At 49.7% G+C, this 25,961-nt stretch overlaps 8 protein-coding genes across 8 annotated transcripts; 4 read left to right on the top strand and 4 right to left on the bottom strand.

The window, feature by feature from the left end:
• Positions 1 to 76: 76 nt before the first annotated feature.
• Positions 77 to 3,499, top strand: F5J12DRAFT_913247 (kinase-like domain-containing protein). The gene is made up of 14 exons (XM_051749088.1): positions 77 to 339; positions 389 to 559; positions 611 to 688; positions 741 to 950; positions 1,003 to 1,212; positions 1,263 to 1,571; positions 1,621 to 1,791; positions 1,843 to 1,920; positions 1,973 to 2,182; positions 2,235 to 2,444; positions 2,502 to 2,593; positions 2,644 to 2,677; positions 2,734 to 2,930; positions 2,980 to 3,499. Exons 1-14 carry the CDS (start codon positions 130 to 132, stop codon positions 3,419 to 3,421), a joined length of 2,622 nt encoding a protein of 873 aa, XP_051599766.1. The 5' UTR covers positions 77 to 129; the 3' UTR covers positions 3,422 to 3,499.
• A 370-nt stretch (positions 3,500 to 3,869) lies between these two features.
• Positions 3,870 to 9,054, top strand: F5J12DRAFT_940055 (kinase-like domain-containing protein). The gene is made up of 20 exons (XM_051749675.1): positions 3,870 to 4,239; positions 4,291 to 4,461; positions 4,512 to 4,589; positions 4,643 to 4,843; positions 4,895 to 5,104; positions 5,156 to 5,464; positions 5,514 to 5,684; positions 5,736 to 5,813; positions 5,866 to 6,075; positions 6,129 to 6,338; positions 6,390 to 6,698; positions 6,748 to 6,918; positions 6,970 to 7,047; positions 7,100 to 7,309; positions 7,356 to 7,565; positions 7,623 to 7,632; positions 7,698 to 7,716; positions 7,776 to 7,809; positions 7,862 to 8,058; positions 8,109 to 9,054. Exons 1-20 carry the CDS (start codon positions 4,042 to 4,044, stop codon positions 8,584 to 8,586), a joined length of 3,552 nt encoding a protein of 1,183 aa, XP_051599767.1. The 5' UTR covers positions 3,870 to 4,041; the 3' UTR covers positions 8,587 to 9,054.
• Positions 9,055 to 12,084: 3,030 nt separating this feature from the next.
• F5J12DRAFT_833482 (uncharacterized protein) lies at positions 12,085 to 13,245 on the bottom strand. The gene is made up of 4 exons (XM_051745809.1): positions 12,870 to 13,245; positions 12,473 to 12,821; positions 12,367 to 12,420; positions 12,085 to 12,275 (listed from the first exon to the last, which is right to left on the bottom strand). Exons 1-4 carry the CDS (start codon positions 12,883 to 12,885, stop codon positions 12,215 to 12,217), a joined length of 480 nt encoding a protein of 159 aa, XP_051599768.1. The 5' UTR covers positions 12,886 to 13,245; the 3' UTR covers positions 12,085 to 12,214.
• On the top strand, positions 13,084 to 14,704 carry F5J12DRAFT_114090 (uncharacterized protein). Its single transcript, XM_051738004.1, has one exon. It carries the CDS (start codon positions 13,282 to 13,284, stop codon positions 14,215 to 14,217), a length of 936 nt encoding a protein of 311 aa, XP_051599769.1. The 5' UTR covers positions 13,084 to 13,281; the 3' UTR covers positions 14,218 to 14,704.
• On the bottom strand, positions 14,681 to 17,457 carry F5J12DRAFT_833487 (uncharacterized protein). The gene is made up of 5 exons (XM_051745810.1): positions 17,370 to 17,457; positions 17,169 to 17,344; positions 15,974 to 17,116; positions 15,487 to 15,920; positions 14,681 to 15,434 (listed from the first exon to the last, which is right to left on the bottom strand). Exons 1-5 carry the CDS (start codon positions 17,434 to 17,436, stop codon positions 14,876 to 14,878), a joined length of 2,379 nt encoding a protein of 792 aa, XP_051599770.1. The 5' UTR covers positions 17,437 to 17,457; the 3' UTR covers positions 14,681 to 14,875.
• A 44-nt stretch (positions 17,458 to 17,501) lies between these two features.
• On the bottom strand, positions 17,502 to 18,472 carry F5J12DRAFT_833489 (uncharacterized protein). The gene is made up of 2 exons (XM_051745811.1): positions 18,063 to 18,472; positions 17,502 to 17,981 (listed from the first exon to the last, which is right to left on the bottom strand). The coding sequence occupies exons 1-2, from the start codon at positions 18,354 to 18,356 to the stop codon at positions 17,799 to 17,801; spliced, it is 477 nt and encodes a 158-aa protein (XP_051599771.1). The 5' UTR covers positions 18,357 to 18,472; the 3' UTR covers positions 17,502 to 17,798.
• A 1,034-nt stretch (positions 18,473 to 19,506) lies between these two features.
• On the bottom strand, positions 19,507 to 20,118 carry F5J12DRAFT_721328 (uncharacterized protein; the record flags this gene model as incomplete). Its single annotated transcript, XM_051741306.1, has 1 exon — positions 19,507 to 20,118. One exon carries the CDS (start codon positions 20,116 to 20,118, stop codon positions 19,507 to 19,509), a length of 612 nt encoding a protein of 203 aa, XP_051599772.1.
• A 2,232-nt stretch (positions 20,119 to 22,350) lies between these two features.
• F5J12DRAFT_833504 (S-adenosyl-L-homocysteine hydrolase) lies at positions 22,351 to 24,617 on the top strand. The gene is given in 11 exon segments (XM_051745812.1): positions 22,351 to 22,465; positions 22,518 to 22,564; positions 22,618 to 22,657; positions 22,786 to 22,877; positions 22,930 to 22,964; positions 23,016 to 23,070; positions 23,090 to 23,195; positions 23,249 to 23,484; positions 23,536 to 23,747; positions 23,796 to 23,945; positions 23,998 to 24,617. 11 exon segments carry the CDS (start codon positions 22,447 to 22,449, stop codon positions 24,284 to 24,286), a joined length of 1,281 nt encoding a protein of 426 aa, XP_051599773.1. The 5' UTR covers positions 22,351 to 22,446; the 3' UTR covers positions 24,287 to 24,617.
• Positions 24,618 to 25,961: the final 1,344 nt, after the last annotated feature.

A 25,961-nucleotide genomic window follows, 5' to 3' on the forward strand; every position in this document is an offset into this window, starting at 1 on the left:
CTGCAGCAAAAACATACCAGGTCGCGTCACGTGATGCGACGTCGGCCCAAACACTTCTCGATTTGAACTAGCAACACAACACTATTAGTCAAGTACTGTACTTCTTGGACACCGACCGGCTGTCACGCCATGGAATCTCGTGATGTTCTCCGTGAACTGGCTTCAAGGGCCAGCCGCTATGCCATCAACCTTGACGATCAGATAGAACGAGGACCGTGGCCGTGCTATCTTGGAGGATATTCTCAGGTATTCCGTGGAGCTTTGCGGTCAGATGGAAGTTCTGTGGCAATAAAAATGCCCTTGTGCGGCGTTGGGATGGGCGATAAGAGTACTATCAAGGTAGTGGCTCTAGTTATTGTGTGCTTGTTCCATAGTAATCGCTACCCAGCGTATCCTCAACGAAGCACACACCCGGTCGAAACTGAAGCACCCGAATGTCCTCAGGATCCTTGGAATAACCACCGATTTCGACTTCACAGTATCAATAATAACTCCATGGATGGAAGGAGGCAACGCCCACACTTATGTACAGGATCCAGACATCGATCCTCGTCCTCTTGTAAGTTGAAATGTGCGACTTACCCCACATATCTGATTTGGTGCGGTTCAGATTAAAGACGTTGCTCTCGGGATTCGCTACCTGCATAGTCATCCAGAAGGTCCGATAATACATGGTGACTTGAAAGGGGTAGGTTTCATTGCTCACAAAGATGTTAACTCGCGTAATGGTTGTGAAACAGGACAATGTGCTGATCGCCTCTGATGGTCACGCTGTTCTTACAGGCTTCGGACTTTCTGTCCTGGAGAATTCCACATTCAGCATGACCTTGAACTGTCAATTTGGGGGCTCATTACGTTGGATGGCTCCGGAGATGGTAAATGCCTTGAGTTCCGGAGACCCCCAATTCACCCTGGAAGGTGACATCTGGGCTTTTGGCATGACGATGTTGGTGCGCCGGGACCTTTCTCTTTGTGTTCAAGCTCGTCAAACTGTTTTTGCAGGAACTCTTCACCCGGAAATTTCCCTACTGTAACCTCAACTATCCCAGTTCCGTTATATACCGGATAACGATGGGTTCCCCGGAACGACCATCCAGCGAGGATACTTGTCATCGCATGACAGATAACTGGTGGGACCTATGCTCGCATTGCTTGAGGATGGAGCCGTCTCTGCGAGCCAGGGTGCCGTACGTTGTCGAATGGATCAAGCAGGTAGGATGCATGCTTTTAACCACAGATATAACAATGATCGACTTTTCTAGCTCAAGTTTCCACTTCGTCCGTGTGATGTTCCTATTGAAGCCGAATCCGACGCCACCTGGCCAACCCAACATGATGTTACCCAGTTCAACCAGTCAAACTACAGTGCACCCTCAGACGTGCCTCGCCAACTTGTTGAGCGGGCCTACAAATATGTCTCCAACCTTGACGACCAGATAGAACGAGGACCATCACCGTACTATCGTGGAGCAAGAACTCTGATATACCGTGGAAAATTGCTATCAGATGGAAGGACTGTGGCAATAAAAACTCCCCAGGGAGTTGGGATGGACGATGAGGGTATTATCAAGGTAATGGTTTTAGTTAGTATGTACTTCTCTCATAGTGATTGTCACCCAGCAAATCCTCAAGGAAGCATACATCGGGTCGAAACTGAAGCACCCAAACATCCTCAGCATCCTCGGAATAACCACCAGATTCGACTTCACAGTATCAATAATAACTCCGTGGATGGAAGGAGGCAACGCCCACACTTATGTACAGGATCCAGACATCGATCCTCGTCCTCTTGTAAGTTGAAATGTGCAACATACCCCACATATCTGATTTGGTGCGGTTCAGATAAAAGACATTGCTCTTGGACTCCGCTACCTACATACTCATCCGAAAGGCCCGATAATACATCGTGACTTGAGAGGGGTGGGTCTCGTTGTTCACAAACTTGTCAAGTCGCGTAATGTTTGTCACACAGCAAAATGTACTGATCGCCTCTGATGGGCGGGCTGTTCTTACAGACTTCGGACTTTCTGTCCTGGAGAATTCCTCATTTAGCATGACCGTAAACCGTCAATTTGGGGGTTCATTACGTTGGATGGCTCCAGAGATGGTAAATACCTTGGGTTCCCAAGACCCCGGATTCACCCTGGAAGGTGACATCTGGGCTTTTGGCATGACGGCGTTGGTGCGGCAGGACCTTTCTCTTTGTGTTCAAGCTCGTCAGACCGTTTTTGCAGGAACTCTTCACCCGGAAATTTCCCTACTGTAGCCTCACCAATCTCAGTTCCATTCAATTTCGGATACTCAAAGGGCCACCAGAACGACCATCCAGGGAGGATACTTGTTATCGTATGACAGATGAGTGGTGGAACCTATGTTTGCGCTGCTTCAGGGTGGACCCGTCTTCACGCATCAGTATAGAGAACGTCGTAGAAGCAACTAGGGAGGTCAGTACATGTCCTTTAAATTGCACAGAATGGAGGTCAATGATATCATCTTGCCAGCTTCCACCTAGTGCGTGTGTAGTACTTATAATGAGATCGAAACTGAACAGAAACCATGGCTTGGTTCAACCAGGATACGACATTGTTATCGTGTACGTGTCATGTGTGCAAGTTTTGGAATCCTGACTCCATTCGTTCTCAGAGTAATGGGACCTACGGGATCAGGAAAAAGCAACGTAAGCCAACGAAATTTCGTACCATGTACCAGATTCCTTGACAACGTTCTTTGTAGTTCGTCAACAAACTCACGGGTTGTGAAGGGGAGCATGGCGCAGATGAACCCATTTCTCTAACGCGAGGCATTCGGGAGTTTGTATTGGACGTCTCTCGTAACAAACGCTATGTATTTGTGGACATGCCGGGGTTCAACAATGCTTTCAAATCGGACCAAGATATTCTTGGAAGGGTCGCTGAATGGTTACGAAACAAGTAAGTCTTCGTCCCTCCACCCTACCCCACTTGTACACATACATAACAGGTATTTGCAACACGTGAAGATTACAGGGGTTATCTACACACATCGCACAACCGACAATCGCATGCCTACCTCAGTGCGTGAAAACCTCGCAAAGTTCTGTGAGTTGTGCGGGGAAAACGCTGTACAGTATGTGCGATTGGTGACTACAAGGTGGGATAAAGCAAGTGATGCAGGAAAAGTACCGAGCTGGGTCTCGCTGTTCGAGGGGGACTGGTGGAAACCTCCTACCGCAGCAGGTGCCCGACATGAACAATTCCTTAATACCCAGAACTCAGCATTGACTATCGTAAATGGATTGGTGGGGCAAGACGCTCAACTGAGCCCTGAAGAGGTGAGAGGCGCAGACATGCAGATGAAAGAAATTAGTGTTACGGGTACAAGGATATCGTCAATTCCTCAGTGGTTTAGCTCGTGGTTTTCTGCGAGGAGTTCTATAGTCTAGACGCTGAGAGTATAGAACATGCCCAAGTGCGAAGTTCAATATTTGATTGATGGCACTGCCTCCGGCTTTCCAATATTCCAGGACGCGGAACAGTCCTGGTCTGTTTTCATCCTTGGTTCTGCAAGGTCGTACCGGACCGAATGCCGGGCTTGCCGATAACGTCCACAGCCAAGAGAACGCTCGGCGGACAGGTCGTCGTCATATGCAGCAGACTCGCGAAGATCGTCGAGCGCGTCGAACGCGAGAAGTAGTAAATGACGGTGTCGAGGGCAACGACGTATTTCCACCTCATCGGCTGTTTGAAGCTCTCTTCAAAAACTTTTAACAGACGACAGCTGCGACTTTTAACTCAACTCTAGTAGCACGTGGACAGCCAATCCTACTTCAGAGTATCCCTTACTGATGCATTCTTCATTACGACTATGTGTTCGAGTACATTTATCGGTAATTTTCTCCGTTTGATAGACTTACTGTCATTCGAACTAAGGAATACCGTACAAGGCACACTTCAAACAAACCCACTTGATTGATAAGGAATCAAAAGAATACATGCTGTGCCGCGTCCTGGTTTGCCCGGAGGGCCGGTGTATACTTCTTGGACATCGACCAGCTGTTGTGCCATGGGCTCGGAAGAAATTCTCCGTGAACTGGCTTCGAAGGCGAGCAGCTATGCTATCAACCTTGGCGGAAAGATAGAACGAGACGCCACACCATTCGCCCGCGGGGCTCATGCCCTGGTGTACCGTGGGACCTTGCACCCACACGGAAGAATCGTGGCGGTAAAAACTGCTCTCCATTCTGATGAGGAAGCCATTAAGGTACATAGTGACTTTGGATGAGCATTGTTTCCTTCATTGATTGTCATCCAGCAGGTAGCTCGGGAGGCGCTTATAGCGTCGGAGATGCAGCATCCAAATGTCCTTCCGCTACTTGGAATAACGACAGATTTCGATCTCACGATATCCCTAGTAACTGTTCTGATGGAAGGAGGCGACGCTCATCGCTACGTACGACAACGGGACAGGGATCCTCGTCCTCTTGTAGGTTGACAGGCGCTTTTTTTCGTATATGTATTTGATGTGCGATTCAGGTCAGGGACATTGCTCGAGGACTTCATTACCTACATACTCATCCAACAGGCCCGATAATTCACGGTGACTTGAAAGGGGTATGCACCGTTGTTGAGGACGTAGGAAGTTCGACTGATTTCCCGTGCAATAGTATAATGTACTGGTTTCCGCCGACGGCCAGGCTATTCTTACGGACTTTGGATACTCTGAACTTCCCAATTCGTCGGTTACCATGATCCCAAAGCCTCCATATGGAGGTACGCTGAAGTGGAAAGCTCCGGAGTTGATAGATACGGTGTCTGCGCAAATTACGGTGGAAAGTGACATTTGGGCTTTTGGGATGACAGTGTTGGTATGTCAAGGTGCCTTTTCATTGTGACCAAGCTTGCCTATTTTTTTGCAGGAGCTCTTCACAGCAAAAACGCCGTACCCTAATTTGACCGGACCCTTGGCTATTGCGGCTCGCATTCTCCGGGAGCCACCAGGACGGCCATCTAACGAGGATACCTGTTCTCGTATGACAGATGAATGGTGGGACCTATGCTCGCGTTGCTTGAGGATGGATCCGTGTTTGCGTGCCAGGATGTGGTGTGTTGTTGAACAGATCGAACAGGTATGCATCCTTGCTTTTAACTACAGATATAATAATGATCGATTTCTCTAGCTCAAGTTTCCGCTTCGTCCGTGTGATGTTCCTGTGGAAGCTGAAACCAACGCCACCTGGCCAATCCAATGTGATGTCACCCAGTTCAACCAGTTGAACTGCAGTGCATTCTTAGACGTGCCTCATCAACACGCTGAACGTGCCAGTAGATATGTCTCCAACCTTGACGATCAGATAGAACGAGGACCATTGCCGTATTATCGTGGAGGATATTCTCTGATATACCGTGGAAAATTGCTATCAGATGGAAGGACCGTGGCAATAAAAACTCCCCAGGGCGCCGGGATGGAAGATGAGAGTATTATCAAGGTAATGGTTCTGATTAGTATGTGCTTCTCCCATGGTGATTGTCACCCAGGAACTTCTCACGGAAGCATACGTCTGGTCGAAACTGAAGCACCCGAATATCCTCAGCATCCTTGGAATAACCACCAGATTCGACTTCACAGTATCAATAATAACTCCGTGGATGGAAGGAGGCAACGCCAATCGTTATGTGCAAGATCCAGGCATCGATCCTCGTCCTCTTGTAGGTTGAAATATGTAACCTTCTCCATATATTTGATTGGGTGCGGTTCAGATTAAAGACATTGCTCTTGGACTCCGCTACCTACATAGTCACCCGAACGGTCCAATAATTCACGGTGACTTGAACGGGGTAGGTCTCATTGCTCACAAACTTGTCAACTAGCATAATGTTTGTGAGGCAGGAAAATGTGCTGATCACCTCTGATGGTCGCGCTGTTCTTGCTGACTTCAGATTTTCTGTCCTTCCCGACTTCTCGTTCAGCATATCAGTGACACGACCCGGAGGGGGTTCACTGAGATGGATGGCTCCGGAGATGGTACGGATGTTGACTTTCGATGACCCGAAGCCCACCGTAGAAGGCGACATGTGGGCTTTTGGAATGACGATGTTGGTGCGTCTGGAAGTTTTCTATTTGTGTCCAAGCCCGTCAAACCATTTTTGCAGGAACTCTTCACCCGGAAACTTCCCTACTTTAACCTGATCCATCTTAATTCCATTCAATCCCGAATTCTCTTGAGGCCGCCAGAACGGCCATCTAACGAGGATACCTGTTCTCGTATGACAGATGAATGGTGGGACCTATGCTCGCGTTGCTTGAGGATGGATCCTTGTTTGCGTGCCAGGATGCAGTGTGTTGTTGAACAGATCGAACAGGTATGCATCCTTGCTTTTAACTACAGATATAATAATGACCGACTTCTCTAGCTCAAATTTCCACTTAGTCCGCGTGGTTTTCCTATGGAAGCTGAAACTAAGCTCACCCGGCCAATCCAACGTGATGTCACCCAGTCCAACCGGTCAAACTACAATACATTCTTAGACGTGCCTCACCAACATGCTGAACGGGCCAGCAGATATGTCTCCAACCTTGACGATCAGATAGAACGAGGACCATCGCCATACTATCGCGGAGCAAGAACTCTGATATACCGTGGAAAATTGCTATCAGATGGAAGGACTGTGGCAATAAAAACTCCCCAGGGCGTCGGGATGGACGATGAGGGTATTATCAAGGTAAGGGTTCTAGTTACTATGTACTTCTCCCATAGTGATTGTCACCCAGCGAATCCTGAAGGAAGCATACATGGGGTCGAAACTGAAACACCCGAACATCCTCAGCATCCTCGGAATAACCACCAGATTCGACTTCACAGTATCAACAGTAACTCCGTGGATGGAAGGAGGCAACGCCCACACTTATGTACAGGATCCAGACATCGATCCTCGTCCTCTTGTAAGTTGAAATGTGCAACATACCCCACATATCTGATTAGGTGCGGTTCAGATAAAAGACATTGCTCTTGGACTCCGCTACCTACATAGTCATCCGAACGGTCCGATAATATATCGTGACTTGAGAGGGGTAGGTCTCGTTGCTTGCAAACTTGTCAAGTCGCGTAATGTTTGTCACACAGCAAAATGTACTGATCGCCTCTGATGGGCGGGCTGTTCTTACAGACTTCGGACTTTCTGTCCTGGAGAATTCCTCATTTAGCATGACCGTAAACCGTCAATTTGGGGGTTCATTACATTGGATGGCTCCGGAGATGGTAAATACCTTGAGTTCCCAAGACCCCAGCTTCACCTTGGCAAGTGACATCTGGGCTTTTGGGATGACGGCGTTGGTGCGTTAGTACCTGTCCCTTTTTGATCAAAGCCATATTTTTGCAGGAACTCTTCACCCGAAAACTTCCCTACTGTAACCTCACCGATCTCAGTTCCATTCAATTTCGGATACTCAAAGGGCCACCAGAACGACCATCCAGGGAGGATACTTGTTATCGTTTGACAGATGAGTGGTGGGACCTATGCTCTCGTTGCTTGAGGATGGACCCGTCTTCGCGCATCAGAGCGGAGGATGTCGTGAAAGCTACTAGGAAGGTCAGTACATGTGCTTTAAAGTGCGCAGAATTGTAGCCGATGATATCACCCCACCAGCTTCCACCAAGTGCGTGCACGGTACTTCTTAATAAGGTCGGAACTAAAACAGCAGCTCTGGTCTTGCTGAATTAGGGAATGACATTGTTATTGTGTACGCAACACATGACTTACTCGAAAGTTTCTTGATATTAACTTCTTGCACCCGCTCAGAGTGATGGGTCCTGCGCGGTCGGGCATAAGTAACGTAGGTTACAAAATTCTCGAGCCTAATTCTTCGCTAATTTGCTTGATAATAGTTCGTCAATAAGCTCGCAGGCTGCGAGGGGGGGCCTGAGGCAGACAAGTTGGTTCCTCATGCCCATGGCATTCGGGAACTTACATTTGACTTCCCTCGCGGAAAACGCTATGTGCTTGTTGACACACCGGGATTTGCCAACACTTACTGGCGAACTCAAAATATCCTTCGCGAGGTCGCTAACTGGCTACATAAGAAGTACGCATTGTATCTACAAACGCCCTCTTGCTCACGTAGATATACAACAGGTACCCACAAGACGTAAAGGTTACGGGGGTTGTTTACACACACAGTATAACCGATCACCACATGTCTGACAAAGTTCGCGAGAACCTCGACCAATTCAGTCGGCTATGCGGCGACAAAGCTGCACAACACGTGCGGTTGGTGACTACTAGGTGGGATGAAAAAGAGGATAATGAAACACTACCAATTTGGGTGCCGCAACTGGGGGAACGGTTACCCATTGCCGCAAATGTGCATCACGAACGATTTTTCAATACCCGGCGGTCTGCTTTAGATATCGTAAATGGTTTGGTCGGGGAAGATGCCGTTTTGACTGAAGAAAGATTGCTAGAGGCGGAGAGGCAATTGCACGAGATTAATGCTACAAGGCCATTCTACTCTCGATTCTTTCAGCCCTTGCGGCAGATGAAGGAAATCTTTAGGACCCTTAGGTCTTTAGGCAATTCTCGCAGTAGCAAGAAAGCTGTGTGGAACAGGTGAAGTGACAACACAGCAGCACCGCTCACTGCCCTCGTGATGTATATAGGGACTTGATGTACTTGTACTCTTCTCAACTCTGTCGGCCCGCTCTCCCACTTGCTTCTTTTAGCTTCCTTTCTAACTTCCTTATCGCCACTAACATGCATATGTTCTAAAATCTCCAGCTCATCATCAGAGCGTTCCCCCTTGCAGTGAAACTTGAGCGATCGTACCGCATGCACGATTTCACTCAAACCAAGAAAGGGGTGCCCACCTTTGTGGCAGCACCTTGCCCATGGTGCGGGATTGGTCCCCAGATCGAACTTCGACTTAGATGAATTCTGGGACTGTCGGCACATGACCACAACCTGGAATACGTCTTGGGAGTTCTGGCGCGAACTGGAGGGGAGAAAAGACAGTGCTCATGTGGGCTGCGATTGGCGAGTCTATGTAGTTGTCACGCTGGTTACCGTACTCTATCTCGTTGCAATATACTGATATTCGTCAAAAACTAGTTCATAGCAGTGGCTATTTACTGACCTGTCTGTGCCCGTAGGGGTGCTAGCATCGAGCCCTTTAGCGTACACGACATGTTCCGCAGTGACGTCTGCAGAGCCCGAGACACCCGTGACCTCTCTCAACTCCATAGGCCAGAAAGACACTTCGCAGCAAAAACACAGCGGGGGTCACGTCACCCGTGATACGACGCCAATTCAGGGGACGCGACCCAAAATCAAGATGCAAGCGACTCATAAAAGATTCCAATTCATGATGGGCAGAATGATGGCCACATGTCGGTGCGCTTCCACTACCTGCGGACCAGCGGTCAATCCTGGATTACCTACATACTGTACAGGACCCGCGTTGAATGATTGGCATGAGAACGATCGGATCCAGGAACCAAGAATATTCCCTCACCGAGTCATCGCTTTGACCCATAAGGCTGCGCAGACTTGCAGCACTTATCTTTTTTAAGGTTAAAACAGCCGGTCACTCTCATGAAACGTCAAAACATGCAACGGTGGCTATGCATACCTACAGCTTAGCACATGTTCGCATTGCAAATCTCGTTCCTGCTCAGAAGGTATGAGTACTAGTCAAAATAGGCAACTTTTTAGTTGTCGTTCACCGGGCCCAACGTGCGCGTGAGTCCTTGGGTGTGTATCGCATTCTTGATGGGATGTGCTGTTACCAACTGCTGCCAGACAAACACGCACACCTCGGCCATCGGTATAGCGACACTTACAACACGTGGAATAATATTTGTACCATGCATACAGTCTGTGGCGCGTCTCCCGAATACTCCAGTTAATTATGATAGTCGTGAAACCTAGGTAGGTACATACGAAGTATAACACCAAACACACTGCCCTGCAGTTACAGACCAAAGCTCTCAACAAAGTATTAGGACAAAAAAAATCGATCATTCATTTGCTCCCTTGCGGTGAATTAAGTTGGTCCAGCCCCTCAAAATACTTATTAAGATCTTTCACGCCACATCCGCTACTCCTCCGTGGTTGAACCGCAGATCTCACCTGTTCACGCGCGTGCTTGCTTGGTGACCAGTGTCTCAAGTCGGCGAGGCGCCGTAGGCGTACGAGAACAGGTATCATCGACTTCTTGGGAAGGCTAGCAAGTCTCAGATGGATTTGCTTCTTTGGGAGCAGGGGTTTTGGTCCAGCTGGACGGGGCAGTGTGATAACTGGCGCTCTTGGGTCTGCCCTGAGTCTCAGGCATGTAGGCAGTGGCCCAGGTCCCCTTTCACTTGACTTTGCGGTTCAAACATCGCGGCGAGTCGTGCTACTTCCGGCATCTGCATAGGTTGGTGATGTGACGGCAAGGGCCTGTTGAAGAAGGCATCCATAACACGGTAAACGATCAAAATTGCAGAATTCTGCTTTGTCATGCCGCGAGGCCACGCGAGCCGCAGCAGACAACCGTTGTTGTCGTCTGATGAGAATCTCCAACCTCAACATCAAGTTTGGTCTGTGATGTGACGTTACCAATTGTAGGAACAAAAAATATCATGGTCATTTACCTAGACCGTTGTGGTCCAAAGCTGTGTAGCGCCTCGGTCCCTCCGACCTCCGCGGCAAACCTATCCAAGACTCAATCCTTGGAAATCTTATCGGATGGCTCCAGAAGTTCCGTCGGGTGATGGAGTGATGCGCCAGCCGTTAGTTGTTCAGCAACGAGACACTTCTCCAAATGTTTCCAGTGTTTCCGGCTCCACTGTCCGCTTCTTTCGCGATCAGATTGTTCTACGAGGATGCTATCTTGGGTGCTACGCCAGATGTCAAGTAGTGTTGTGTCCGCAGAAGGTGCGGAAAGACTATATCTGTCCATGTGCACCGCCTTTCCCTCAGATCCGTGTAAGGATTAATGATGCCTGCATTCCCAAGGGTTTTACGCCGCTTGCACTAGGAAGATGACTGTACATCAGATTTATCACACTGCAGACCGGCAACATACCTGCGAGCTTGAGCGCATTCGGTCTCGTGTTTGGCTTTGAATTCGTCGAAGACAGCCTCAATGTGCTCATCTTCGTTTTTGTATTAGTCCACTGATTCCCGAGTGGCATTAAGTAGTTGGGCGAGCCGTTTATGGTCGGATTCAAAACGTCGAACCGTGCTCTTGGAGTCAGAGAGCTGTGACCGAAGTTCCTGCAGAGTGACCTCTAGGTTCTAATTTTCCTCTTTGAACTTGTCTGACACGAGGTCAGGCAATTAGAATACAGAGTTACGAAAAACACACCCAATGAGCTCTGTTCATGTGCACGGGGTGCCGTACGTAGAGACTCAACAGTCTTCTCGATTTCCTCCTTCATGTCCTCAATAGCCTTGCCCCTCTCGCCTAGGAGGCTGTGCAGTCTGCGGACTTCAATAGGCAGGCCGCTACCAAAAAAGCGAATTTGTAAAGACCACCTCAGTCACAGGTGACATGAGGTGTGAAAGGGAGCCAGACTCACCGACATCGTCTGCTCGATGCGCAGCATTCTGGGTACGTCGAGAATGGGCTGCTGATGAAGCCGGAATTTTCGAGCGTTCTGATTCGTCGCGTTGTATACCTTTGGTAGGGAGCGAATACAGAAGTCAGCGCGACTTGGCAAGTGTAAGGGGGTACTGGCTGCCATCCTGAATCGGAGTACTAACCCGCCTTCCCCACCTCAGCAACCTCACAGGCGGCCACCACAGAAAGGTGAATGACCTGCACATCAGCATTCCCCTCGTCAGGGCAACGTCACTGTCGTCATCGGGAACGTATCTTCCGGTGGCTCATTCTCGTCCGTGCACATAATCTAAGCCTCAGGTTTGCGCTTACAGTCCATACGCATTGCCTTCTCACGGTGGAGGGAACCTTCGAGGCTGTTGAGCATGTTGCAAGTCTTCGATATCCTTGCCAGAGTGGTTGGCGGCTTGCAAGGGACGGGATGGTGATGGGTCAGAAAGATGTCTGCAACGTGCTCGAAATTCTCTGGTTGGAAGACGGAGTAACTCTTGGGAGTGCCAATAGACGATTGGTTGGATTCGTCGGCATAAAGGATCAGGCCAAACCGTTCTTGATATCCGGTAGACTCGACTAGCACAAATACAACATGCTATGTACGGGTAATGATATCTCGACAGAGATTGGCACATACTTGGACATCCTACCAATAATCTCCAGTCCAGGGCTCGCCATAAAAACGTTCATAGCCGACAGCGTTGTGTCTGTTAAGTCGTTGTGCATCCCAATTGAAGTGCAGACCGAGGAATGGATTTTAGTATGGAGTGCCCACTCCCACAATGAGCGAACGTGTACTTCGAACATACGTCCCTCCTGTTTGTACGGTGCCCTGTCTTCGACCGTGGAGAACTATTCAAAGAGGTAGTACGAATGGCGACGAATGAGTATTTCAAAATCTTACCGGACTGAGTTCCATCGCAGCTGCATTACACGTTTGCGAAGCTCCTCATCATTCTTGAGCGTGACTCCATGGACGGCTCCTTGTGTGACACGAGCAATGAAATCCAGCAGAGATTTGACGTTGCTGATCGAGCAGTGCAGCAAGTGCAATTTCTGCAATCTAGAAGCACCCAATGCGCAAAATGGGGGCCAGGGTGTTTCATCAACCGGGGATGCAGACCTCTCGTTGCGAGCGCGGAATTCTTCATAAGGCTGATAAAGTGGTGGTCGACCACTTCTCGGATGAAATTGAATTTTGAATTCAGGAATTTCTGTCACATTAAAGCATGTGGGACTTGGCATCGACACGTCTGAGGGAATTATGAGCACTGCAGGAACGCACCGAGATGGATACGTACCTGAGGCTTGAAGCATGTCACTCGCCTTATTGTGTTCGTCCCACAATCATCTCGACTGCAGCCGTAGTTTGTCTGAGACTAGAACCACCACATAGATGGAAATCAGAGTCACCGGGTTCATCGATGAAAAAAAAAACCTGTAACCGTATAGTGAGCTTCGGGCACTCGATGCTGCGATTTGAGTTCCGATACTTGAGTCCGTCTGCGCCACGAACCAATTGAAATATCTCTTTGATTCCCTTCGTACCGACGTCCGAAAGCTACACACTCCTTCTCATCTTTGCATTTTCAACTCACCTTGTGCTGCTTGAAACTAGTTTTCTGTTGCGGCGATGGAGAACCGCGTGATGGATCACGTGACGTCATACCCCAGTCCACAGGACGCGACCCAAAGTCAAACGGACTAATAACAATGAGTACTACTATGTCCAAAGTCAAATCCCGCTACCAGTCAACACCAAAAGATTCGTCGCCGTCCTCGTCTTCGTTTATACATGACAACAGCCCACGACCAGCCAAACGGCCTCGTCTCACACCGTCATCATCATCCACATCGGCTAAAGACTCCACGCCACCAACCGATATTGACTCGGCGCGCAAAGCCTCTGCTCTCCGCGTTCTAAACGTATGGTCACAACTCGCAGAAAGGTATAACAAGCGTATGGACGAGGACGACATCATCGATTTATACAGCGGGGCTATCATCAAGGACAGAGGCGTCCTTAGGAGCGCAAATGTAGCCTATGACATCGGTCGCTTTGCTGGGGACGACGAACAGGAGATCAGCGAAGACGAACCAGAAGAGGACGAGGACGCGGACGAGTTGGACATGCTACCGCGCAGAGAGGCTTCCAGCGATAACTTTGAGACGCTGCTAAGTGGCATGCTACCACTTTCTGCCACTACAGACGCAGACGATCTCAGCGATTTTTTGGAAGCAGAAAGACAGAGAAGGCGATTGGTTGGAGGAGATGGTGATGATGACGAGGATGATGTTGAAGAAGAGGGAGTCTCGCCGCTGCCAGTGACCAGGTCGCCCGAACGGACACCCGCTGGGAAAGGGCGCAGTTCCAAGGTGCGGATTGAGGGGAGAAATGAGGAACAGGACGACTCAGGGGAAGAGGAATCATCTGAAGACGAACTAGCGGTATGGGGTAGTATAGAATCGTCTCCTGTGCGCCCGCGATCAACGCCAAAGTCGAGCGCGCGCGATGCTGCGGTCGACCTCGAAGTTATTGAGATCACGGACTCAGACTCCGATAAGGAGTTTTCTCTACTTCTCAAAGGGCCCCCGCGGAAACGGACGCTTGTAGGGTGCACGCGACTCATAAAAGATTCCAATTCATGACGGGCAGAATGGCGGTCGCCACTATCTGCGAACTAACGGACAATTCATGGATTGCCTACATACTGTTTCAGGCCCGTGTTGAATGATTGGCATGAGAGCGATCGGATTTAGGGGCCCAAGAATGCTTCCCTCACCGAGTCATCGCTTTGACCCATAAGGCTGCGTGGACTTACCTCTATTAAGGTTAAAGCAGCCGGTGACTCTCATGAAACGCCAAAACACGCAACAGTGGCTATGTATACTTACAGCTTAGCACACGTTCGCATTGCAAATCTCGTTCCTGCTCGAGGGGCCTATGAGTACTAATCAAAATAGCCAAGTTTTAAGTCGTCGTTTACCTGGCCTAACGTGAGTCCTTGAGTGTGTATCGCATTATTGATGGGATGTGTTGTTACCAGCTGCTGCCGGACAGATACGCACGCCTCGGCCATCAGTTGGACCCTAATTACAAAGAGACATGGATATTATGAATAGCGACACCTGCGACGCATCGAATAATATTTGTGCCATACAATCATTCTGTAGCGTGTCTCCTGAATACTCCACTGATTATGATAGTTCCGAAACCTAGGTAGGTACATAGTACAACACCAAACACACTGCCCTGCAGTTGTAGACCAAAGATATCAACAAAATACTAGGTCAAAAAATCGATCATTCATTTGCTCCCTTGCAATGAATTAAGTTGGTCCAGCCCCTCAAAACATTTAATGAGGTCCTTCACACCACCTCCGCCACTACTCCGCGGTTGAATCGCAGATCTCACTTGTTCACGCGCGTGCTTGCTTGGTGACCAGTGTCTCAAGTCGACGAGGCGCCGAGGGCGTACGAGAACAGGTATCATCGACTTCTTTGGAAGACTAGCGTGTCTCAGATGGACTTGCTCTTTGGGAGGCGGAGGTTTTGGTCCAGCGGGGCGGGACGGCGTGGTAATTGGCGCTCTCGGGTCCGCCCTGGGTCTCGGGCACGTAGGCAGTGGCCTAGGTCCCCGTTCACTCGACTTTGCAGTCCACGCATCGCGGAGAGTCGTGCTACTTCCGGCATCCGCATAGGTTGATGATGTGACGGCAATGGCCTGTTGAAGAAGGCTTTCATAAGGTGGTGCACGGTCAAAATTGCTAAATTCCGCTTTGTCATGCCGCGAGGGCGCGCGAGCCGCAGTAGACAACCGTTGTTGTCGTCTGATGAGAATCTCCAACCTCAGCATCAAGTTTGGTCTGTGATGTGACGTTACCAATTGTAGGAACAAAAAATATCATGGACATTTACCTAGACCACTGTGGTCCAAAGCTGTGTAACGCCTCGGTCCCTCCAACCTCCGCGACAAACCTGTCCAGGACTCGATCCTTGGAAATCTTATCGAATGGGGCGAGAAGTTCCGCCGGGTGATGGAGTGATGCGCCAACCGTCAGTCGTTCAGCGACGAGGCACTTGTCCAAATGTTTCCAGTGTTTCCGGCTCCACTGTCCACTTCTTTCGCGATCAGATTGATCCACGAGGACGCTATCTTCGGTGCTGCGCCAGATGTCATGTAGTGTTGTGTCCGCAGAAGGTGTGGGAAGCCTATATCCGTCCATGGTGCGCCGCCTTTCCTTCAAATCCGTGTAAGGTTTGATGATGCCTGCATTCCCGAAGGTTTTACGCCGCTTGCGCTTGGAAGGTTTGGGACTGCTAGATGCTGCCATAATGCAGTCGTAGTCATGCTGAAATTATTAATGTGAGTATTGATCTAGCGGAGTGAAGGCTCCTGATGTACCAGATTCAATATGGCCGCAGCATGGGCAGCTGTCTGAGGGTCTCCACTGGTGACCTTTACAACATCAGCCTCAACTCCCTCGTCACCATCCGAGGAATCATCCACTCCCTCATCTGCTCGAGCGGGTGGCGGAGGCGCTGAAGTTTCGGCCACTGGGAAGAATACATTCTCGTTCGGTTTACTACGTGCTTGCGTGTCCGGATGCTGGTCATTATCCTCGAGTATATCTTCCTCCGTCATATCGGACAGGGGAAGAGACCTCTCCAGGATTTCGCTGTAAGGGAACGGACTAAGGGGTCTCCCCCATGACTCCATCTTCTCTCTAGTCCCACTAGTCGGGGGATCTGCCTTGGTAGGAATCTTAAACATTTTGTACTTTCCCGTGTACTCGCCGGTGAGATTAAAGCCGTCGTCATCTGAATCGCTCCATCCATCGTCGTTGATTTGGTCATGTGCCTCTAGAATAGTGGGGGCAGGAAGCACATCCGAGTCTGTAAGATCCCCAAAGTCATTCACACGGCCTCCCGACAGACGCGCGGCGAAAGACGTAGGCGGATCAGTGAATTGATGGTTGAAAGATGGGGAAGAAGAGAAAGATGGGGTATAGCGGGAACGAAGAGGTGGATTCTTTGAAGGGCGGTTGCCCGATAGGAGGATCGGGTCCTCACCCGGAGAGGGAGGCCGTGGGCGTTGAGTGAGATCGATTTCTGGTGGTTCGCTCTTCACAGGTGGAGATACCTGTTTAACCTTGGACAACGCGTTCCGTCTAATCGACTTTGCTGTTGGTGTCTCGATGGGAGGTCTGACGACTTCTATCTCTCTTGGAGGCGTGAACCTCTCACCGGGAGGTTCATACGCTGGAGTGATGGATCGGGACCGCATTCGGCATTTGCGACTCGGACACTCGCCAAGTGGCAAGTAGTTAACATTGACGTTGTTCGCATGGACTGATTTGTAGAGAATTCGTTTCGCACGGCTCCCGCACATGCACGTAGTTGCTTTCTTGGGAGATGGAGAGCGTAGATCAGAGGCTGACGGAGTCGCCCGTTTACGCTTCTCGGACCTTGATGCTGTCTGTCGCGTAGGGGTAGAGGGTTGTGGATTGAACGCACGTGTCCGGGCAATGGCACTCAGACATTTGGACTAGCCACCATAAGTCCTGTTCGTCTGATAGAAAATATTGTCAGCTACTCACCGGTGACTTCCGATGGTGTTTCGAAGGACTAAACGCTTCATCTTCTGCCAGAACCTGGCTTGAAGGAGGTGTCAACAAGCCAGGGTTGAAGCGGCTGCCTCTGCGTGTTGGCGAATCGGCAGGAGGAGATGGGAGTTGTTGTCTCGCAGACTTGGCGGGTGACTTTCGTTGCATTCCTGAGAGTAGGGTTACGAGTTTTACGATTCATTGCGTGCTGGCCAGTATCACTGCCATCAGCCAAAGCTGGTCCGTGCTCGGGTTGGTCCATGATCTCCTCAGCTAATAGAGGAACAACCACTGGGCACGTGGAAACTCAACGCACGAATCACGTGACGGAAAAATCACAGCGACGTAATAGTCAACCTCAGTTGGACTGTCAAGTACTAGTACTGGTAGATCAGACATCCCCAAAAATGCATTTCCTAAAGTTGTCCCGATAGGAATAGTATTGCTCTACTGGCTCCAAGGAAAAGGAATACAAATAAGGTAGTCATGGCGGTCGTAACAGGTCGTAAGTAGTCGTGAGTCGTGAGGCCAGTCGTAAGTCTAGAAGGAGACCGAAAGAAACCACGGAAGAACGAGAAAATTCGGGTCGAAGAGGGAAGGATTGAGAGGTGAATCAGCGGCTGGTCATGAAAAGGATGCATCGGGCTTTGGCGATCGCGGTACCACTGTGCTCTCACTCTGACCGCGAGGTCTGCTAAATGTGTCCGATGGGTGCCGTGAAGATCGCCTGGATGCCAGCAAAGAGTCGTCATGCGAGCGCGAAAAGAAATCATCTTCGCCTTCGTAGGGTGACGTCCCCGAATTTATCTGCAAAATAGTAATCGCGATTAGAAGCTCCCCTTGGACTTCGAAAAAAATAAATGCCCAACACGTCACGAGAATACTAACCCATTGCTTAAGAACGTCAGCGACACTCGACACTTCCTCAGCAGTAAATGTCACATCGGTCCCCTTCTCCGCGTGTAACCTCATCAGCTCACTCAGCGACCGACCTCCCCTCCCCCCACAAGTCCGGCCCGGAGTATCCTCTGTGCCATTTCCCGGAAACACCACTGAATTCCGCGGTGTTGCACTCGAAGCAACGCGTCCATTCGGAGGGGGGTGAATGTCACTCTCGGAGCGATCCCAGTCCGCCGACGTAAGTGAAAGGGATGAAAGCGTAAACATTTCTTTGCCAGACATGCTTAATTATTAGGTCGTCAATATTAACGTGGCAGGAATGGTGGATTACAGGTCCCAGAGAGACGTTCAGGGAGAGACGTGGTTCTGGTGGAGTGGTTTCACACGATCGTCGGACGCAAACTTTTTAGCGCCAAACCAACCCTGAGTGAAACCTAATAAGCGCTCAAAAAGCTGCTCTTGGTCCCTTGGAACGTTTATTTGGAACTCCTTTAGCTCAGGTGCCATACCCAACCACCAATCAAAGCTCGTCATTTGTCCTGCATGGGAACACACTGTCAGTGTCAGATTTTGTGCCGCATCTCTCGCCAGACAAATGTATTGAACAAGATACCGTCGACTAAACTGTTTAGTACGGCTACTTTTCTAGGGAAAGCTCGGAGCTTAGCAAGTGTTGATGTCGATTCACGCAGGCGTTCAATCGCGATTAGGATAGCTTTTCCTTCTGACACCATCTACTTAGTCAGACGCTGACTACGTGTATTCAAGCGTCATCATCATCGTTGGTTTCGTCTGGGCTGTGGAGGGACTTACTAACACCGTTGGTACCCGAGCCAATAGCTTCCAGCAAAAGCAGGGTTTCGTATGTACGTACAGCAAGAAAACGAACTTACCTAGTCTAGATACCAGATCCGTCCAATGAGGCAAAAGCCGTCGATCGACAGCTTACCACTCGAGTTCCATGGACAGGTTGGTATCCGGACTAGCACTTACTTGGGAGGAACGAGGAAGACTTCGGGACTCTGCACACATGGGATTCGGCACTGCCACTCCATCACGTGGATCCCGGAGCAGAAATTACCCCGACAGCTCAGGACCATTCCGTCGGCCATATCCACCGAACGTCAGTGCCACTGCGTGCCAAGTTACTCTTTAAAATTTAAGTACAGGTGCTGCATACTTAGTGTGTACATTGTTCAAGGAAAACCGACAGAATCAACAACGATACGTAAAGTACTATCAAACTACTGCAATGCACAGACGAGATGTTACAATACATGCTTTGAAATAAAAATGTGTCTATCATCTATCGTAGATATCCGGGATGGGGTGTGGTTGCTAAGCGCATTAAGCACGCTGCACCGGAGGGATCATAAATAATGCAAACATGTCATGATGTTCCGAGACCCGAGCGCAGTTACAACAGCCTCAATCAGCGACGCTCCTCCGTTCGATTCTTCCTGACGTTCATAGCGCCTTGGGCAAGCTTTCTTTCCCACAGGGCATTCCCCTCCCCCTCGACCCACTCACCCGTTTTTGGGTCCCGCTCGAAGTCACCATCTTGGTATCCGTACCGAGTTTGCAGTAGACGGAATAGTGGGTTGCGCAATGCGGGATCCATGCGGACACTCTCTCCCGGATGATAGCTTCCAACGCCGTGTCGAGACAGACTTTCCTCGAAGAGTGCCTCCTCAAACGTGCATCCACAGTTGAGGTAACCAGGGGGGGCCATGCGAGGAGGATATGTCCTGCGTTCTCGTCTGGAATCATGCCATGCACAGAGTGCATTCCCCGCGCGGTTGAGAGAGCACAATAGGCGCACGCGAGCATCTGTCCTTGCCCTCCACGAAGGCAGTATAGAGGGTGGTGTTGGTGTCGTTTGCGTACGGGGGAGGGTAGACATGGAAGGTCCCTGGGTTAGTGACGGCATCGCGGAACCGCCCGCCAACTCCCGCTCTAAGTCTTGAATGCGCAGACGACCGTGCTCGTTAACGATCTCAAGCTCCTTTATTCTCCTTTGTAATAGATTGATTTCTTCTTGCATAGTCATGATATCTTGCGAACTAGCCGGGTATTGTGAAACTTGGCCTGCATACGGGGAAGCATGGGGTAGAGGCCTGGACGAGGGACCAGCTTGATTGTGATAACTCCTTGAGCTAGATCCTGACACAATGGAGCCTGAGCGGGTGTGGCCGGAGTGCATCGCTGACTGAGGGCGTGGCACCATGCCAGTGGGGTCTTGCATGAAAGGATGCATATTCCGATATGTACCACCTAACACAGGCCCAACGTCCATGTTCGAAGTGGCCGACTGAGGGCGGAGGTCGACCGCTGGATTGCCCTGGCAGTTCCAAGTCAGAATGCCACAGAGATGACTGTTATCGCGACTTACATAGGTGCCAGCAGAAGGATACGAAGAGGAGCCAGCATGCGTGGTGCTGGTCGAGTATGACGTTGGGCCAGGGGCTCCCCTACCGGTGGAGTATGGGGTCATAGAGTGCTGGCGATCTGACATTGATTCAAATGCTTCCGCTCTCAAGTGCGGTAAGGAACAGGCTCGGGGAAACGAAGTGAAAAAAAGCCAAGTTTTGGTGGGCACTCCTGAGGATTATTTAACGTCCGCTAGACATGCGTGGATGCGGCTGGCTGTGTCTATCACACGAGCCTATGATTGTCCTAGCATCTCCCTCATCATAAGTCAAACAGGCGACCAGACAGCCACTGCAATAATTGAAATATCGAACAGGAACGGACAAGGGTGGCATCAATGCTAAACATGCTGGCATACGCGTGTTAATAATGCAAGGGGTCAGTCGCGTAGGGAAGATCACCAAGAGACTCACAGCCTGTGTACTGGGGAACTTCACAACCGGCTGTACGATTGAAGAGTCTGATTCAGGTCGATAGCTACGCATCAAACTCTTTTGATCGGTCCCCTTTGGGCGATGTCCTGCGTTGTCGCTGAGTGTCAGCGCGGCGCCGGCTGTGTTACCTGCGGGTACGACGGGACGGTGAATATCATGATAGCCGAGAAAGTCCGGAGGCACAGATTCGTCGTTAAAGGCATGTTGCGAACGTCGGCAAGGACACATTGTCACCTGTATATAAGTACTCGCGGCAAGTGTGGAGCTGCTCAGTGCCAGTGAACGCCCTACCTCATGTCTTACCTCTGCTTTCTGTATGTTCCCAGAAGCGCCAACAGCGACACCATTGTCCTCGAGGGATCAGTCAGGCCCACGATCGCTGTGGGATGGCCCGACGCGGCGGCCATTTTGGATAGGAACCTTACAAACGGGAAATGACACATGGGGGGATGATTACTCCTGCCCCCACAATTATGTACTACCCAACGCAGGGTTTCTGCTGTTTTCTGCTGTTATCTGATGGCAGCCAGCGCTAGGGACCCACCAACCTCCCGAACCTTGATCGTCCGTATAGCAAAAAGCATTATTTTCGTGAAATTTGGAATAACTACACGAATTCGAGTGTTTTCATACCGGGTCTTTTGGAAGCTAGCGGAAAGAGGCCTTGTCTACAAGCCAGCGCCAAAAACCTTCATGAAAATATACTAAAATGGACGTACCTAGCAGCTGCGAACTCCGAGATCAAGATGCGTCTAAGAGGTATTGCCCAATTTTGTCATAGGCATCACGCCCAGTCGGCAATGCGCGTATTTCTACCACCGCCCATTGCACAGCTGTGCTACCGGAGCGGAGCGTGGATTTGCCAACGATTGTGATGCCCCTATACCAACCTTCTAACAGAATTGGGGTAAGTTTCCCTACGATCTGCTGCCGTGTGGAACGTACATATTCATCCTGGCACGATGAAGTCTCTCTTACCAATGTTTCAAGTCTAGCACTGCAGCAGATTTCCAGGACTCGGACTTCTGAGAATGCCATGCAGTGTTTTCTTTACACAACTCTGCTCCAAACTTTTTATACTACGGAATGATTACGGCTATGCTTCCATTACAGTACGTTGGCCACTAGAGTAGATCTCTAAACATGCCTGTCAACTTATACAGTTTATATTTTGACGAATAGGGATGTGACTGTGGATTATTTGTCTCATAGTAAGGTATTCCGCACTTCCTGGACCAGTGAAAGTGATATTCTTCTCGTGGAACCGCCCGGAGCAGCTCTTTCACCACACAAGACAGTGTCCGTAGGGCACCTTGTGAAATTTCCGAGACTTGTCTGAGAAGAATGTCTTGCACTTCGGGTCTCTGTATGAGATATATTCCCACGACCCATGCTTCTTATGGGCCACGTGCAGCCACCAGATAAAAAGCTGGCCATCGATCTCTCACCGAAGCCGCCCTTCTCTTCCACACCTTTCATCACCCCAAATTCTTTTTCCCCCCTCAAAAATGGTCTACAAGGTCGCCGGTAGGTTTGATAGTCATTTGTACAAAGACATTCTCTCAAGCCTAGGTTGTAGACATTTCTCTTGCTGCCTTCGGTCGCAAGGAGATCGAGATTGCGGAGGTACGCAGTCTTGTTGTCTCTTACAGATCTTAGATAGTTTATCATCTCGTTAGCATGAAATGCCAGGACTCATGTTCATGAGGTCCAAAGTAGGTTCCCCATCCTCATTTCGGAGAGTACTTACCCTGACTGTGTTGACAGTATGGTGCCTCCAAGCCTCTGGCTGGCGCCCGCATCGCAGGCTGTCTTCACATGTGTGTTAACTTGTCCCATCTCGACAGCTTTCGCTGACTTGTTCGGCAGGACCATTCAGACCGCTGTCCTGATCGAAACCTTGACTGCCCTTGGAGCCGAAGTTACTTGGTCATCTTGTGTAAGTCTGTTCCAGGATGGGTGACAGCATCGTGTAACTAAAAGCATACTAGAACATCTTCTCCACGCAAGATCACGCTGCTGCTGCGTAAGATCAACATTCGGACTTGCTACTTCGGTGACTGATGCCGCTAATTAGTATTGCAGCAACTGGCGTTCCCGTGTTCGCCTGGAAGGGCGAGACAGAGGAGGAAGTACCAGTGGTGCATCGAGCAAACCGTTGCTGGCTTCGCCGGTGGAAAACCACTGAACATGATCTTGGACGATGGAGGTGACTTGACCACACTTGTTCACGAAAAATATCCGCAGTACTTGGCAGGTGTGTTACTAGAAATGGTTAAATTTATTGATCTTAATCTTAATCCATTGCAGGCATCAGAGGTCTTTCTGAGGAGACCACCACGGGTGTCCACCACCTCTACAAAGCCTTCCGGGAGGGCAAACTCAAGGTTCCCGCTATCAACGTTAATGACTCGGTTACCAAGTCCAAGTTCGACAACTACTACGGATGCCGGGAGTCTCTTGTTGACGGTATCAAGCGTGCCACGGACGTTATGCTGGCTGGTAAAGTCGCTGTAGTCGCCGGCTATGGTGATGTTGGCAAGGGGGTGTGTATATTGACGCCAGGATCTGGTATCCTGTTCTGATGGTATCCCTAGTGTGCCGAGTCTCTCCGTTCGTATGGTGCACGAGTCATCATCACGGAGATCGACCCCATTAATGCGCTTCAGGCTGCGATGGCTGGTTACGAGGTCACTACCATGGAGGACGCGGCCTCTCGCGCCAACGTCTTCGTTACTACCACGGGCAACCGCGACATCATCACGGCGAAGCACTTCACCCTCATGCCCGAGGATGCCATCGTCAGCAAGTGAGTTGATTTGGTGATCGTCTGCACGTTTCTTAACTGGGTGAATAGCATTGGACACTTCGATGTTGAAATTGATGTTGCTTGGCTGAAGGCCAACGCAACCCAGGTAGTGAACATCAAACCACAGGTCGATCGCTTTACTATGCCTTCTGGCCGTCACATCATCCTCCTTGCTGAGGGTCGGCTTGTTAACTTGGGGTGAGTATACTTGCTGCCGTCGTTTGTCAATGGGAATTTAACTGCAGCGTAGTTGTGCTACTGGCCACCCGTCCTTCGTCATGTCCTGCTCCTTCACCAATCAGGTGTTGGCACAGATTGCTCTGTACACAACGCCCGAGAAATTCCCTCTCGGTGTTCATATGTTACCTAAGGAGCTCGACGAGGAGGTCGCGCGTGCCCATCTCGCTCAGCTCAACGTCAAGTTGACCGAGCTTACTCCCGAGCAGTCCAAGTATCTTGATATCCCCGCCCAGGGACCATACAAGCCCCTCCACTACAGGCAAGTACTTCTGCCTAGTCCTCTGATACCAACCACTTAAACATTCTTCAGGTACTAAGCGCATTATTGCACGATGGCCTCAACGTGCCCTCGCCAAGCGTAAGAGGAACGGGACCTTCAACGCCCTTCTGAATAGAAGTATATATTGATGAGTCTCAACGCTCTCATGGGGGGGATGCATGCCGGCGCGCTGGTGCGCCGTGACTGTCGTGACTGGGCCCTTCGGTGGGTTTGTCCGTCGCACGGTATTCCCATATTCGGTTAGGTAGCCTACCACAGTGTATCTTGGGCCTCAACGTGCCCTGCTTATCTTGAGATTAAGGGTGTTTGTCTGAAAGATAATGCGAGTTCCTTGAATATCAACTTTCGTGACATCGACCAGGTGTGCAAATGACCCCATGCAGGGTAAAATGTTCAAGAGCTTGCCATTGCAACTTTCTGTGATATTTGATAGCTTCACTGGGTTTCCAGTATAGTACATGGCAAGGAAAAGGTGACCCCTGCCATTTACAGCAGTTTGCACCTCCAAGGGCAGGGGCCAAACATGACAAAAACTCAGAAACCACTGTCACTGTTGAAACTACATGTCGAGTTCACACCCAAATAAGGAAATAGAACTATGCCCGAAGGCAGGATGTGTTGGAGTTGATGGTCACATGCTCAATGCACCTGTACTTATAGAGCTGTTTGCTTTAGTTTACACCTCAGTTGTTGTGTTTACAATGCTGGGGTGAGTATGGTAGCCCCTGAGGATGTGCACACTCACTTACATCATGTAGCATGTCTGATAAGGTATTGTTAATGTAGTCATTGTGTCTATGATGCTGATTGTGTCTGATAAGTCTTACAACTGGTTATGAGCCCTTCTCAAACTGACTAAATCACACATGTGCACAAAAACACACTCCTGACTCCAGTTTGCCTGTCCTGCAGTGTATATACTTCTAACACATTTTATCACTACCCCTGGTGTTCCAGATGACTCTCATTGTCAGAAAAATCTAGGTACCATTACATGCCATTGTACATAATTGTAATGGGGTGTTTTTGCTTCAGGCATGACAGTGGGTCACCATGGGGGGAGATCTAATTGACAATGGCTTTGTCATCCAAGGGGTCAATAGTATATATCTTGGGGGTGTTATAACCATGTCTGGTAATGTCACAGTTATGGTGCCTGATGGTGATGTCATTGATATGCATGATTAAGCACATGACACCATTGTTGAGTACACAAGTACATACAATACTGCAGACACCATTACCATGCATGGCCATGCTTCACCACCTATTATAATCTTCATGTTTTCATTTTCATTTTTTGGGTTCCTATTTTTGCTATTGTTGAGAACCATGGATTCAATCAACTATGGGACTAACACACTACATGTATGAAATAATGTACTAGTGGTGCAGATGAGTATACAGTGAACACTGAGGTTGCAAATGACAGCACTTCTATGCCCAACAATGGTTAGATGGAACTGACTGTGGTTGATTGAGAAAGCCACCTACCTCACCAAGCCTTGAGGGCTATCAGTGCACTGTAATAGTTTGGGAAGGGATGAACACTGGGCATGGATGGGCAAGGTGAAGGCACAGAGGAGGCAGGAGGTCATGGGGCATCTAGGTATCAGGGGTGGAATACAACAGGTGTGGACCTCAGGATGGTGTTGCATGTGAGGAGGTGATGAGGTACATGTGGGGGGATGACA

Source organism: Pisolithus orientalis, assembly GCF_024613125.1.
Source record: "Pisolithus orientalis strain OTSU chromosome Unknown F5J12scaffold_15, whole genome shotgun sequence".
Lineage (NCBI taxonomy): Eukaryota > Fungi > Basidiomycota > Agaricomycetes > Boletales > Pisolithaceae > Pisolithus > Pisolithus orientalis.